Here is a 15,079-nt window from a genome sequence, read left to right as displayed (position 1 = left end):
ATGGAATTCTTTAAAAAGCTACATAAGTATGATTCTATTTATATAGCACTCTCAAAATTACAAAATTGTAGAGATGGAAAACAGATTCATGATTGGCAGGTGTTAGTGATGAAAGAGTGATACAGGGTTGACATCGGCCATAGCAACTGCTTTCTAGATATGTCTCTAGAGGCAAGGAAAACAAAAGCAAAAATAAACTATTGGGACTTCATCAATTATTCAACAATAAAAAGCTTCTGCACAACGAAGGAAACAATCAACAAAACCACAAGGCAACCTACAGAATGGAAGAAGTTTTTTGCAAATGACATATCTGATAAGGGATTAGCATCCAAAATATATAAAGAACTTATAAAACTCAAGACCCAAAAAATGAATAATCCAATTTAAAAATGTGCAGAGGACATGAATGGACATTTTCCCAAAGAAGACATACTGGTGGCCAATAGACATATGAAAAGATGCTCAACATCACTCATCATCAGGGAAATGCATGTCAAAACCACAATGAGATATCACCTCACACCTGTCTGAATGAGTAAAATCAGCAATACAAGAAACAACAGGTGCAGGCAAGGATGTGGAGAAAGGAGAATCCTCCTACACTGTTTGTGGGAATGCAAGCTGGTGCAGCCACTCTGGAAGACAGTAGGGAGGTTCCTCAAAATGTTAAAAAATAGAACTACCCTATGATCCAGCAATTGCACAATGAGGTATTTACCCAAAGAATACAAAAATACTAATTCAAAGGGATACATGAACCCCAATGTTATAGCAGCATTATCTACAATGGCCAAATCATGGAAACAGCCCAAATGTCCGCTGACTGGTGAATAGATAAAGAAGATGTAGTATATATATAATAGACTATTACTCAGCCACAAAAGAGAACAAAATCTGCCATTTGCAATGACATCAATGGAGCTAGAGAGTATTATGCTAAGTGAAATAAGTCAGTCAGAGAAAGACAAATACCATATGATTTCCTCATATGCAGAATTGAAGAAACAAAAAAAGCAAAGAGAAAAAAAGAGAAAGGGAGGCAAACCAAGAAACAGACTTTTAACTATAAAGAACAAACTGATGGTTACCAGAGGGGAGTGGGTGGGGGGAATGGGTGAAATAGGTGATGGAGATTAAGGAGTGCACTTGTTGTGATGAGCACTGGGTGTTGTATGGAATTGTTGAATCACTGTATTGTACACTGGCAACTAATATTACACTGTATGTTAACTAACTGGAATTTAAATAAAAACTTAAGAAAAAAAAGAAAGTGATAGAGAAGTAGGTGTTACTATAAAGGAGATCTTTGTGGTGATGGAATAGTTCTCAATTGCAGTGATGGTTACACAAATCTGCCCATGTAACAAAATGCCATTGACTAGAAGCACACATTGCACCAATGTCAATTTCTTAACTTTTATATTATACTATGGGAATGTGAGATGTAATGTTTGGGGAAAATGAGGTGAAGAATATATGAGACTCCTCTGTAAACTTTCTATAAATCTATAATGATTTCAAAATAAAAAGTGAACAAAAAATTCTGCAGCATACTAATAGGTCAAACCACGTACCTGGCACGCATCTCTTTTTCCTTTCAAGGAGCCAGCACATAACATCCTAGGAGTTATGGCACCATTGTAAGATTGGGGTTCATTACAGGTTTGAGTGTCTATGAGATCCACTTGTACTTGCCAAAGATGATTTTGACTACCACCTAAAGGGAGAAAATAGTCTTTATATTTGTATATATACATATACTCTATAAACCTCAAGAAAATCATAATTATTGGATGAGATGGCAATATAGGATATGTCTTTTTTTCAGGTACAGTCATATTTTGGGGGAAAAATTTTCCTAACTACTTTAAATGAAAAGGTAGGTACCTATTAGAGAATCTCAAGTTGTTTCAGTGATTTCCATCCCACGGCAAAAGTTAGAATGTAATTTCCGTAGGGAGAATAGTGACCCTATGATTCTCGCATCTTCACAATTTAGTATATTAATGATCCCCAATCTCTTCTGTGGTTAATTCCCTAGTAAAAAGTTCAGCCATATTTACTATTTCAGACCCTTACCAAGCACCATTACTACAATAGTAGTGAGGCACTTGATAGTAAACTAAAGCAATGAAGAAATGTATGTGTCTTCTAAATGACCTAGTTCACAAATAGTGTCTGACTTGCTCAGGTCCATATGACCAACGCACCAACATATTTTGGCATAATGACATTCCATTCTTTAAATGCCTTAGAATACCAAATCGGGTTACTATGGTTTGATTTCTCTTCAGATGCTCACCATCATTTTGCAGGGCTCCAAATCCTGTCACAAACATCTCATTGCCTGGGTGGAACTCATGGGATGCATCAGGGAGACAAATCCTATGTACTGCATTTGTGTAGGGAACAGGGCTAGAAAGCTCTGCAACTGAAATATCATAGTCATGTGATGGGTACTTATATTTTTCATGGACAAATATCCTTCGAAGGCCTTGTTTCATCTTTGGAGGCTTTATTGTTACTCCAAAGGAAACGGTCCATCTGTCTGGGTTCTTATACCTGAGGAAAAAGTACAAAGAATAAATTTCACTTCACCATACTACCAATGTAATGACTTATATTAAACGATTTAGGCTGCTGGTGTCAATATAAGTTTTCTTTTTAAAAAGACAATTTCTATATAAAGAAACAAACTCTTTCTAATCTGAGAATTAGGCTCGGGAGTAATATCAGGTAGAAAAACCACAGTGGTATGTTTTTTAGGAGATACATGCCACACTGTATCTAAATTGCTCACCCCAGATCCTAGGGCTTTTTGACATTTTTAGGAATCAGTGATTCCAAGAGACATGTGGAAAGCATATTTTATACAGAATGAAAGGACTAAATGTATTCTATGCACCATGTTCCCTACCCACAAACATTTACATTTCTCTGAAAACTGAAAAAGCTACACATAAATATAACTAAACATTACTATCCTGTATACATAGTCATTTTGTATTGGGTTGAAAGGTCTCTATTCTTTGGAATACAACTAGTCAAGTTACTCAGCTGAATTTGTTACTACCAAATTTCTTCATACTTAATACTTTCTTGCCATGTGAAATTTCCCCACTGAGATCAAACCTTCCATCCCCTATCCCCATCTCTGATAAATATACAGCAGAGAGATATGGCTCTTTGACATCAAGCTGAAAGTCAAAAAATGACTTTAAAACTTTAAAACTCCTGCTTCCTTTGACAAGTTATTATTTATTTATCAATGGATAATTTATCTCCATGTAGTTTGATGCCATTTCCATTTCCAGGCTATTAAACCTCTTATTAAGGTTTATGAGTGTCCCACTCTTTGTGATGTATATTTTATCTTTATATTAAACTCATCTCTTTCCAACTTCATGAGGTATTTCCTTCCTGCCAAGCCCCAATGCACTTTGCTTACAAGTCATTCACAAGCCAGTCATTCACAAGCCAGTCATTCAGGACTTACGTTCTAAAGCAGTGAGCAGCACTCACAAGCCATGTGCTATTAATTAAAGTTGCTCCACAGCGATGGATTCCATCCCACTGCAGACTAGCTTGCCACGGCCATTCACCCTCTTCTACCTGTGTCCCACCGATGATCCTGACACTCTGACTTGTAGTTTTACTCCTTCGTGTCCCACAGCCTGTCAAAGAGAAATGATGCCTTACCTAACAGTTGCTTTTAAGTATCAAATTGTGTCACTATCTCAAATTTCCTTTGAACTTTGTGCTCCAATAGTATCAAATATTTTCTCTTGTTCTTACTTTTCCTTCAAATATAGCGGTTCACTAATTTAACAATTATTCATCTTGTAAGATTGAAGTCAATCATTACCTCCTCTAGGATGCCTTCTCTAACAATTGCCCTGGATTACTTATGGCTCTTTAGATACTTCCATTATCATCGTCATCTTCATCATTATTTTTTTAATTTAATTTAATTTTATTATGTTATGTTAGTCACCATACATTACATCATTAATTTTTGATGTAGTGATCCACGCTTCATTGTTTTCGTATAACACCCAGTGCTCCATGCAGTACGTGCCCTCCTTAATACCCATCACCAGGCTAACCCATCCCCCCACCCCCCTCCCCTTCTACAACCCTCAGTTTGTTTCTCAGAGTCCATAGTCTTTCATGGTTTGTCTCCCCTTCCGATTCCCCCCCTTCATTTTTCCCTTCCTTCTCCTAATGTCCTCCATGCTATTCTTTATGTTCCACAAATAAGTGAAACCGTATGATAATTGACTTTCTCTCCTTGACTTATTTCACTTAGCATAATCTCCTCCAGTCCCATCCACGTTGATGTAAAAGTTGGGATGGCTGAGTAATATTCCATTATATATATGGACCACATCTTTATCCATTCATCGGTTGAAGGACATCATGGCTCTTTCTACAGTTTGGCTATTCCGGACATTGCTGCTATGAACATTGGGGTGTATATGGCCCTTCTTTTCACTACATCTGTATCTTTGGGGTAAATACCCAGTAGTGCAATTGCTGGGTCATAGGGTAGCTCTATGTTTAAGTTTCTGAGGCACCTCCACACTGTTTTCCAAAGTGGCTATACCAACTTGCATTCCCAATTCCCACCAACAGTGTAAGAGGGTTCCCCTTTCTCTGCAACTTCTCCAACATTTGTTGTTTCTTGCCTTGTCAATTTTTGCCATTCTAACTGGTGTAAGGTGGTATCTCAATGTGGTTTTGATTTGAATTTCCCTGATGGCTAATGATGATGAACATTTTTTCATGTGTCTGTTAGCCATTTGTATGTTTTCTTTGGAGAAGTGTCTGTTCATGTCTTCTGCCCATTTTATGACTTGATTATTTGTTTTTTGGGTCTTGAGTTTGAGAAGTTCTTTATAGATCTTGGAAATCAGCACTTTGTAGTGTCATTTGCAAATATCTTCTCCCATTCTGTGGGTTGCCTCTTCATCTTCATCATTATCATCATCTCTCTCTATATATGTGTGTATATATACATACATAGCTATATATGTCTGTCTCTATATGCATGTATATATGCTAATATAGTTACCAGTACTAATTATATATATACTAGTTATATATATTATATATACACTATTTAAATATATTATTTATATAAAAACATTGTAACAGGTTTATATATATATACACTAACATAGTGTATATATACCAATTATAATATAGCATATATATACATATATATCTTGATTTCATATATACGTATATTACATATTTATATATATTATATATACATACATATATATTATATATATACATACATATATATATACATATATATATAGTTTATAACAGGGTTTCTCAACCTTGGCATTACTGACATTTTGAGATCGATAATTCTTTGTTGTGGATGACTGACTGTGCTGTGCATCACAGGATATTTAGAAGAATCCCTGGCTATACATATTAGATGCCAGTAGCATCCCCCCTGCAATCATGATAACCAAAATGTCACAGTGGAGCATGACCCTGTGGGGGTCAAAATTGCCCCTGTTTGAGAACAATTGCTTTAGAATTATGTGTTCATATATTAGTTTCATACATCTAGTCTCATTAGAGTATGAGCTGCTTTAGGCAGGGATTATATCTCATCCATTTTATATCCCTTTTGCCTAATACACCACTAGCACACAACAGTTTCACAATAAATATTGGTGGCAAGAATATACACCATTGAGGTAACAGGATTATTCTTTGGTCTCATGTTTAATCAAGTTTGTGAATTAACCAGTATTCTAAGCTGGTGAGTAGCATAATTCCTTTCATCTTTTTAAGATAAATATATTATGTACTAATTCCATAATTATCAAATGTATCCTCTAAATCACGGTGGGGTAGTCTGCTGTAGAGGAAGGGAAATACTAGGCCTAGAGTCAGTACTTTTAAAATATAGATGAAGATATTATCTGGGCCTTCAGTAATTTTATTGATATACACCCCAGCACCATAATTGCCTGAAATTTCCATAGCATGGGATTAAAAACATCATGAAGATTTTATTTAGTGTAGAGTAACAGTAAGTTTCTTCCTATAGCTGAAAAATACCAACATATAGATTACTTTTATATAATCTTTAGAAAATGTTTGTGAGAATGTATTGTAGATATCTGCAGTCAGAACGTTGAGTCTTTTCTCCCTTCTTTAACAACTATACAACTCACTTCCACTACACATCTTCTATAGGCACCCATATATCCATTCCATAGTTCTCCCAATTTTTTTTATTTAGTAATAAAATGTGCCTCAAAGATAAGATAAAGCATCTTGAGCTGTGCACAGACCAATCCAATTTTATTCTGACCCTATAATATCACACAATGTAAGCCTAAGTGATCTAGTGTTAACTTTTTACACTCACGTAATGCAATTTTAATAAATATATTACACTTACAATTGTTCAGAAAGTTGTCTGTTTCTGTCTTGTTGATTTCTGAAATACACAGAAATGGTGAATAAAACAGGGGCAGCACATCAGAATTTCATAATGCCTCTGAGTACTTCAAATAGGAAAGGCTGGTTAATCCCATTGTAAGACAGAATCTCTAGGTTGTAAAAAATAAGAAAAAAATTTTAAAAAGCAACACTGTTAGATTATCATAGAACATGTTCATTGCCTTGGAAAAAGGGAGATATGAACAGTGTTTCTTTAATGTTAACGTGGATAATAGTCACATAAGGAGCATCTTTATACTGTCAATTCCTGTTTCTCTTCCCAAGAATTCTAAGTAGTTTTGCAATGAAACCCAGGAATCTGAGTTTCATACCAGAAAATAAGATGCAGTATTTCCCCCTCTTGGGGAAATAGTATTCTGAATCATAGTATTGATTCCCTAAATGCAATGATATTTTTACTATTATTTCAGGTTTTTTCTTTCACTAAATTCATAGGAATAGTCCCATTTCTATAACAAACCAGAGTGGCAGGTCCATAAATCTGTCCCTCATTTAAAAATAATATTATCCCTTTCTAATCTTCTGCTGAAATTTAGAAAGACAATTTGCCCTCTTTTCAACTCTAGCCCATGGCTCCTTAGCTTATTGACTTCTCGGCAGTCAGGCCCTAACCCTGTGCAAACACTAAGCCAACCAACACATACATAAAACTCTAAGCATTTGGGCACCTGGGTAGCTCAGTCAGTTAGGCATCTGCCTTCAGCTCAGGTCATGATCCCAGGGTCCTGGGATCGAGACTGCATCGGGCTCCCTGGTCAGCGGGGAGCCTGCTTCTCCCTCTCCCTCTGCCTCTCCTCTTGCTTGTGCTCTCTCACTCTTTCTGTCAAATAATTAAACAAAATCTTTGGGGAAAAAAAAAACAAAAAAAATTCTAAGCATTTAATGTCTTGATTCAGTAGATTTCCAAAGACCAAAACTGTTCTCTTTGAATATGGAATAATAGGAATTCTAAATACAAAAATTTCAATGTTAATTTTTCTTTTAGTATTTAATAGTATTGATATTCTAGAAATATTTCTTTTTTACCTTCTCCATTCTGGCTCTTTTTGGGGAAAATGGCTCAAATAAAGAAGTGACCATTTTTCTCAGTAAATATTAAATACCATCACCACTGATCTCTCCATTTCAAATAACCTGTTCTTCCCTATCTCAACCTCTTCCTAGAGAAAGTTCTGGTTTTCCATGTTGATGCTACTAACAGGGCCAGCTTGATGGATGTATATCTACATTGGGTCCTCGACTCGGCATGACTTTCCACTTGGTTTAATGCTCACTGTTTTGAAGTTCCTGATATTTTTTTTAATTTCACAACTTGTGCTTTAAAAATGAAGTCTGATAGAATAATGGGGCATGGCATGAGCAGAGGAGATAGACAAAACATATGTGTCTATGGATTCTTGGCACCCCATTTGCATACATAATTTGTGATACCCTATAGGTATCTTGGAACTCAAGAATTCCAGGGGATCCACAATGTTCAGCAAACTCAAATTACAAGGTAAGTGTGTGATGTCTACCACTAAGGAACCAGGGAGCACTGACAGTCCCAGGAGGCCATGCTTTCTGTTTGAAGCAGAGCCTGCTTAGAACACAGAAAGAAGGCAATAGCATTCTACTAGACATAATTATTAGATGACCTTATTATATCCTTTCTTTCTCCCATTTCTTCTTTATAGTAGCCAATAGCTTCTGCTGAAAATAATGGCATAGAAGTACTTTTCAGTTCTTCCTCACTTAAACTGAAGGTAGAGAGCAATGGTAAAATGTGCACATATCAACAAAGGAAATAAATATTGTCAAGCTAGCCTTGTATAGTGTTTCCATTGCTCTGGAAGAGTCAAATTCATGCATATGTGAGCTATGAAATACAGTTGTATAATTTTCATAATTCCATATACTTAAATGCTTTTACATTTACTTTTGAAATTAGTATTTTACAATAAGAAGATGAATAATACAACTCTTTGTAGTAATTTAAAATTTTAATTTTTCCACTTAGAATGGCATTAATTAGCAAACAAAAATACCATGACAAGTCAAGAGAGACTGTAGAAGAAAGAAAAGTCATATTTTAATACTCTTAGCAGTACATTTTTGTTGCTTTTTGAAAAGAGTCCAACATTTTGCACTAGGCAACATAAATTATGTAGCTGGTTCTAATTACTCAAGCCTCCCTTCCTAAGCAAGCAGGGTAGGTGATCAACAGGTCAGGCCTCTAGTTAGGTCTATCAGCTTTTATGCTAGTACCCTATGTTACACTTTCTACTTGTTCCATATCCAATACTGTGTCCACTAGCCACATGTGCCTAGTGAGCTCTTGAAATGTGGCTAGTCTAAACTGAAATGTGCTATAAATATAAAATATACACTAGATTTCAAAGCCTTAGTACAAAAAAGAAAGAATATAAAATATCAGGAATAATTTTTCTATTGACTACTTGTTGAAATAATAATATTTTGATATATTGGGCTAAATACCAAATTATTTAAATGAATTTCACATGTTTACTTTTGCTTTTTTAATGTGGCTACTAGAAAATTTAAGATCATATGATTGGCCTACATGATATTTCTATAGCATTGTTCTATAGCACACAACTTGACTCGTAACCAAACTTTTACTTCCACTGAGGATCTCCTACGTTTCTTTTTTTTTTCTTTTATCTCCTATGTTTCTTACTTTCTAGTAATGAGGACCTATCCCTGCTTATTTCGTTCCCCTACACCCAACAACAACAAAAAACTCAGACTTTTTAAATTAGTTGTAAAATAAGTATAAATAAAACAAGTCTAATAAATTATAATTTTTTCATTGGCAAATGGGCTAAGGGAAGAAGTTATAACAAGGTCAATGAAACTTGAAAGCAAATATGTGGATGGCATGAATCTTTTCACACATCATACTCTCTGAACATAAAATGGAAGCAAAAAGAAGAATATACAAAGCCACTTTCTCCATTTATAATTGGCTCCTATAGCTGAAGTGTAAGGCCCAATAAAGGAAAAGAAACCAGGCCTGGAGATAATGACAGACTTGCATAGGAGGCTTAAGTTCAGGGTAGTATTAAAAATAAAATACTTCATTACAACCAATTTATCCCAAAGAAATCCTCCGTTGGTGGCAAGACTCCATAATTAAAGGACATCCAAAACAATTTTTAAAAATCAGTGCCTAGGGGGCACCTCGGTGGCTCAGTCATTTGAGCTTCTGACTCTCGATTTCGGCTCAGGTCATGATCGCGGGTCATGAGATCAAGCCCCGCATATGGCTCCATGCTGGGTGTGGAACCTGCTTGAGATTCTCTCTCTCGCTCTGTCCCTCCCACCTTGCCCCACAAAAAAATCAGTGCCTAAGACCAAAATTAACATGGAGCTGTTCTATGTAAGAGAATTAAACTAAATAAGAGAAATAAACTTACTTTTAATTTCAACTGATTCAGGATCTAATTTAGGGGGTCCTACAGCATCTTGCAGCTTTTCAGGTAGAACATGTTGAATAATTTTGTCACTGGTTTCAGGATCCTCAGTAGAGCGAAATCTAAAAATCAGCAGCATATGAGCCAATACTCCATGTTCCTCTTGACTGTGGACCAAAAAGATAAAAAGAAAAATATGGCTTTAAAAGATATAGTTTGGAATTAGATTTATGGTAATACCACAGTCTATTTTTTTCTTGATCATCCATTTGAAACTCATACATAAAACAAATCCATAATGTAATTTAAAAGATCCAGAGGCGTTGAAAGATGGCGGAGGAGTAGGGGACCCTATTTCAACTGGTCCCCAGAATTGAGCTGGATATCTACCAGACCACTCTGAGCACCCACAAAACCAGCCTGAGATGTAAGAAGATCTGGATCTCTACAAACAGAATATCGCAGGCGGTTGGTTTTGAGGTATGAAGCGGGGAGCCCTGATTCCGCAGGCAGATATTGGAGGATAAATGACAGCAGGAGGGAGCCTGGCCGTGGAGATCCTACACCACTGGTGAGCGACAGCCTTGCTCGCTGGAGACAGGGCACAGACTCGCAGACCAATGGGTGGGTGGAAAGGACTTTAGGGCAGCCCCTGGGGTGGAAACCCAGAGTGGTGGGGTCGCGCGAGCAAACTGGAAGCAGCTGGCAGTTTTAGAAGCACAAAGGGCAGAGACGTGCCCCGACATGGAGGCAGGACTGGGAGCGCTGCGGAGGGGCGCACAACCCAGGATGCTGCAGTTTATAGCAGCACGGACAGAAATGGAGCCGGTGTGGCCTGGAGAGCTCACTGAAGAACAGACTGCAGTCTCTCTGCTCTAAGGCAGAGGGTTGGAAATGGTCTCTTCTGCTTTGACTCGTGGAAAGCTGCCAGGGAAAACCACCAGGGAAAGCCACCAGAGAATAAAAGCCCCCAAAACTGATTCCCCCTGAGCCTGTCCACGCCACAGAGGGGCAGGGCAACTCCGCCCAAACAGGGTTGCCTGAGTAGCAGCATGGCAGGCCCCTCCTCCAGAAGACAGGCTGGGAAAACAAGAGGCCAGCAACCCTAAGGTCCCTGGAAAACAGGTGCATCTTGCTTGGGTTCTGGTCAATAATTTGGACTCTATACATTCCTTCAAACACCCATCAACAGAATGACTAGGAGGAGGAGCCCCCAAAATAGAAAAGACTCAGAGATTATGACTTATGCTGCAGATTTACAAATGGATGAAGTTATAACCAAGATGTCGGAGATGGAATTCAGGCTAGCAAAGGTGAAGACAATGGTTAGAATGGAGAAATCAATTAACGGCAACATAGAGTCTCTAAGGGCAGAAATGAGAGGAATTGGCAGAACTTAAAAATGCTATCAATGAGATCCAATCCAATCTAGATAATCTAACAGCTAGGGTAAGTGAGGCAGAAGAACGAATAAGAGACCTGGAAGACAATATAATAGATAAAAAGGGAAAAGAGGATGGACCTCATAGATATTTACAGAACATTCCACCCTAAAACAACAGAATAGTCATTCTTCTAGAGCGCACATGGAACTTTCTCCAGAATAGACCATATACTGGGTCACAAATCAGGTCTCAACTGATACCAAAAGATTGAGATTATTCCCTGCATATTCTCAGACCACAATGCTTTAAAACTGGAACTCAATCACAAGAAAAAATTTGGCAGAAATTCAAACACTCGGAAGCTAAAGACCACTCTGCTCAAGAATGTTTGGGTCAACCAGGAAATCAAAGAAGAACTTAAACAATTCATGGAAACCAGTGAGAATGAAAACACATCGGTCTAAAACCTATGGGATACTGCAAAGGCGTCCTAAGGGGGAAATACATAGCCATCCAAGCCTCACTCAAAAAAATAGAAAAATCCTGAATTCAACCAACTAACTCTACACCATAAAGAACTAGAGAAAAAGCAACAAATGATACCTAAGCCACGTATTAGAAGAGAAATAATTAAAATTGGATCAGAAATCAATGAATTAGAAACCAGAAACACAGTAGATCAGATCAACAAAACTAGAAGTTGGTTCTTCAAAAGAATTAATAAGATTGATAAACCACTGGCCAGACTTAACCAAAAGAAAAGAGAAAGGACCCAAATTAATAAAATTATGAATGAAAGGGGAGAGATCACGACTAACACCAAGGAAATAGAAACAATTATTAGAAATTATTATCAACAACTATATGCCAATAAACTGAGCTATCTGGATGAAATGGAGGCCTTCCTGGAAACCTATAAATTGCCAAGACTGAAACAGGAAGAAATTGACAACCTGAATAGGCCAATAACCAGTAACGAGATTGAAGCAGTGATCAAAAACCTCCCAAAAAACAAGAGTCCAGAGCCTGATGGATTCCCTGGGGAATTCTACCAAACATTCAAAGAAGAAATAATACCTATTCTCCTGAAGCTGTTTCAAAAAATAGAAACAGAAGGAAAACTTCCAAACTCATTCTCTGAGGCCAGCATTATCTTAATCCCCAAACCAGGCAAAGACCCCATCAAAAAGGAGAATTTCAGACTGATACTCCTGATGAATATGGATTCCAAAATCCTCAACAAAATCCTGGCTAATAGGATCCAACAATACATTAAAAGGATCATCCACCACGACCAAGTGGGATTTATCCCCAGATGCAAGGGTGGTTCAACATTCGCAAATCAATCAGTGTGATAGAACACATTAATAAGAGGAGGGAGAAGTACTATATTGTCCTCTCAATGGATGCAGAAAAGGCATTTGACAAAATACAGCATCCTTTCCTGATTAAAACTCTTCAGAGTATAGGGATAGAGGAAACATTCCTCAAGTTCATAAAATCCATCTATGAGAAACCCACAGCGAATATCATCCTCAATGGGGAAAAGCTGAGAGCCTTTCCCTTAAGATCAGGAACACGTCAAGGATGCCCACTCTCGCCACTATTGTTCAACATAGTACTAGAAGTCCTAGCAACAGCAATCAGACAACAAAAAGAAATAAAACGTATTCAAATGGGCAGAGAAGAAGTCAAACTCTCTCTTTTAGCAGATGACATGACACTTTATGTGGAAAACCCAAAAGACTCCACCCCCAAATTACTAGAACTCATACAGCAATTCAGTAATGTGGCAGGATACAAAATCAATGCACAGAAATCAGTTGTTTTCTTATACACTAACAACGCAACTGTAGAAAGAAATTAGAGAAACAGTTCCATTTACAATAGCACCAAAAACCATAAGATACCTCGGAATAAACCTAACCAAAGAGGTAAAGGATCTATACTCTAGGAACTACAGAACACTCATGAAAGAAATTGAAGAAGACACAAAAAGATGGAAAAATATTCCATGCTCATGGATTGGAAGAATAAACATTGTTAAAATGTCTATGCTACCCAGAGCAATCTATACCTTCAACGCCATCCTGATCAAAATTCCAATGACATTTTTCAAAGTGCTGGAACAAACAGTCCTAAAATTTGTATGGAATCAGAAAAGACCCTGAATCACCAAGGAAATGTTGAAAAAGAAAAACAAAGCTGGGGGCATCACGTTGCCCGATTTCAAGCTTTATTATAAAGCTGTGATCACCAAGACAGCATGGTACTGGCATAAAAACAGACATACAGACCAATGGAACAGAATAGAGAACCCAGATATGGACCCTCAATTCTATGGTCAAATAATATTTGACAAAACAGGAAAAAACATGCAATGGAAAAAAGACAGTCTCTTCAATAAATGGTGCTGGGAAAATTGGACAGCCACATGCAGAAGAATGAAACTCGACCATTCTCTAACACCATTCACAAAGATAAACTCAAAGTGGATGAAAGACCTAAATGTGAGACAGGAACCCATCAAAATCCTAGAGGAGAACATAGGCAGTAACCTCTTTGACATCGGCCACAGCAACTTCTTTCAAGATACATCTCCAAAAGCTAGTGAAACAAAAGCAAAAATGAACTTTGGGGACTTCATCAAGATAAAAAGCTTCTGCACAGCAAAGGAAACAGTCAACAAAACAAAGAGGCAACCCACAGAATGGGAGAAGATATTTGCAAATGACACTACAGTTAAAGGGCTGGTATCCAAGATCTATAAAGAACTTCTCAAACTCAACACCCAAAAAACAAATAATCAAGTCAAAAAGTGGGCAGAAGATATGAAAAGATACTTCTCTGAAGAAGACATACAAATGGCTAACAGACACATGAAAAAATGTTCATCATCATTAGCCATCAGGGAAATTCAAATCAAAACCACATTGAGATACCACCTTACACCAGTTAGAATAGCAAAAATGGACAGGGAAAGAAACAACAAATGTTGGAGAGGTTGTGGAGAAAGGGGAATCCTCCTACACTGTTGGTGGGAATGCCAGTTGGTATAGCCACTTTGGAAAACAGTGTGGAGGTGCCTCAAAAATTTAAAAATAGAGCTACCCTATGACCGAGCAATTGCACTCCTGGGTATTTACCCAAAAGACAAAGACGTAGTGAAAAGAAGGGCCACATGCACCCCAGTGTTCATAGCAGCAATGTCCACAATAGCCAAACTGTGGAAAGAGCCGAGATGCCCTTCAACAGATGAATGGATAAAGAAGATGTGGTCCATATATACAATGGAATATTACTCAACCATCAGAAAGGATGAATACCCAACTTTTACATCAACATGGATGGGACTGGAGGAGATTATGCTAAGTGAAATAAGTCAAGCAGAGAAAGTCAATTATCATATGGTTTCACTTATTTGTGGAACATAAGGAATAGCATGGAGGACATTAGGAGAAGGAAGGGAAAAATGGGGGGAGGGAATTGGAGGGAAAGATGAACCATGAGAGACTATGGACTTGAGAAACAAACAGGGTTTTAGAGGGGAGGGGGGAGGGGAGATGGGTTAACCTGGTGATGGGTATTAAGGAGGGCACGTACTGCATGGAGCACTGGGTGTTATACGAAAACAATGGATCATGGATCACCACATCAAAAACTAATGATATATTTTATGGTGACTAACATAACATAATAAAACGAAAGAAAGAAGAAAGAAGAAAGAAGAAAGAAGAAAGAAAGAAAGAAAGAAAGAAAGAAAGAAAGAAAGAAAGAAAG

General features: G+C 37.4%; 1 protein-coding gene across 1 annotated transcript in view; it reads right to left on the bottom strand.

Moving 5' to 3' along the window:
* Nucleotides 1–15,079, bottom strand: part of LOC118010863 (transmembrane protease serine 11E-like) — a 44,979-nt gene that overhangs the window by 9,059 nt on the left and 20,841 nt on the right. The window contains exons 6-10 of the mRNA XM_035005574.1: nt 9,918–10,081; nt 6,437–6,475; nt 3,500–3,677; nt 2,306–2,565; nt 1,578–1,720 (exon numbers count right to left, since the gene is read on the bottom strand). Coding sequence (XP_034861465.1) covers nt 1,578–1,720; nt 2,306–2,565; nt 3,500–3,677; nt 6,437–6,475; nt 9,918–10,081 — 784 coding nt within the window. The remainder of the gene's footprint in view (nt 1–1,577; nt 1,721–2,305; nt 2,566–3,499; nt 3,678–6,436; nt 6,476–9,917; nt 10,082–15,079) is intronic.

The sequence above is a fragment of the Mirounga leonina genome, unplaced genomic scaffold, assembly GCF_011800145.1.
Source record: "Mirounga leonina isolate KUSES-001 unplaced genomic scaffold, KU_Mleo_1.0 Mir_129, whole genome shotgun sequence".
NCBI classification, from domain to species: Eukaryota; Metazoa; Chordata; class Mammalia; order Carnivora; family Phocidae; genus Mirounga; species Mirounga leonina.
This window is presented reverse-complemented; position numbering and strand designations above follow the sequence as displayed.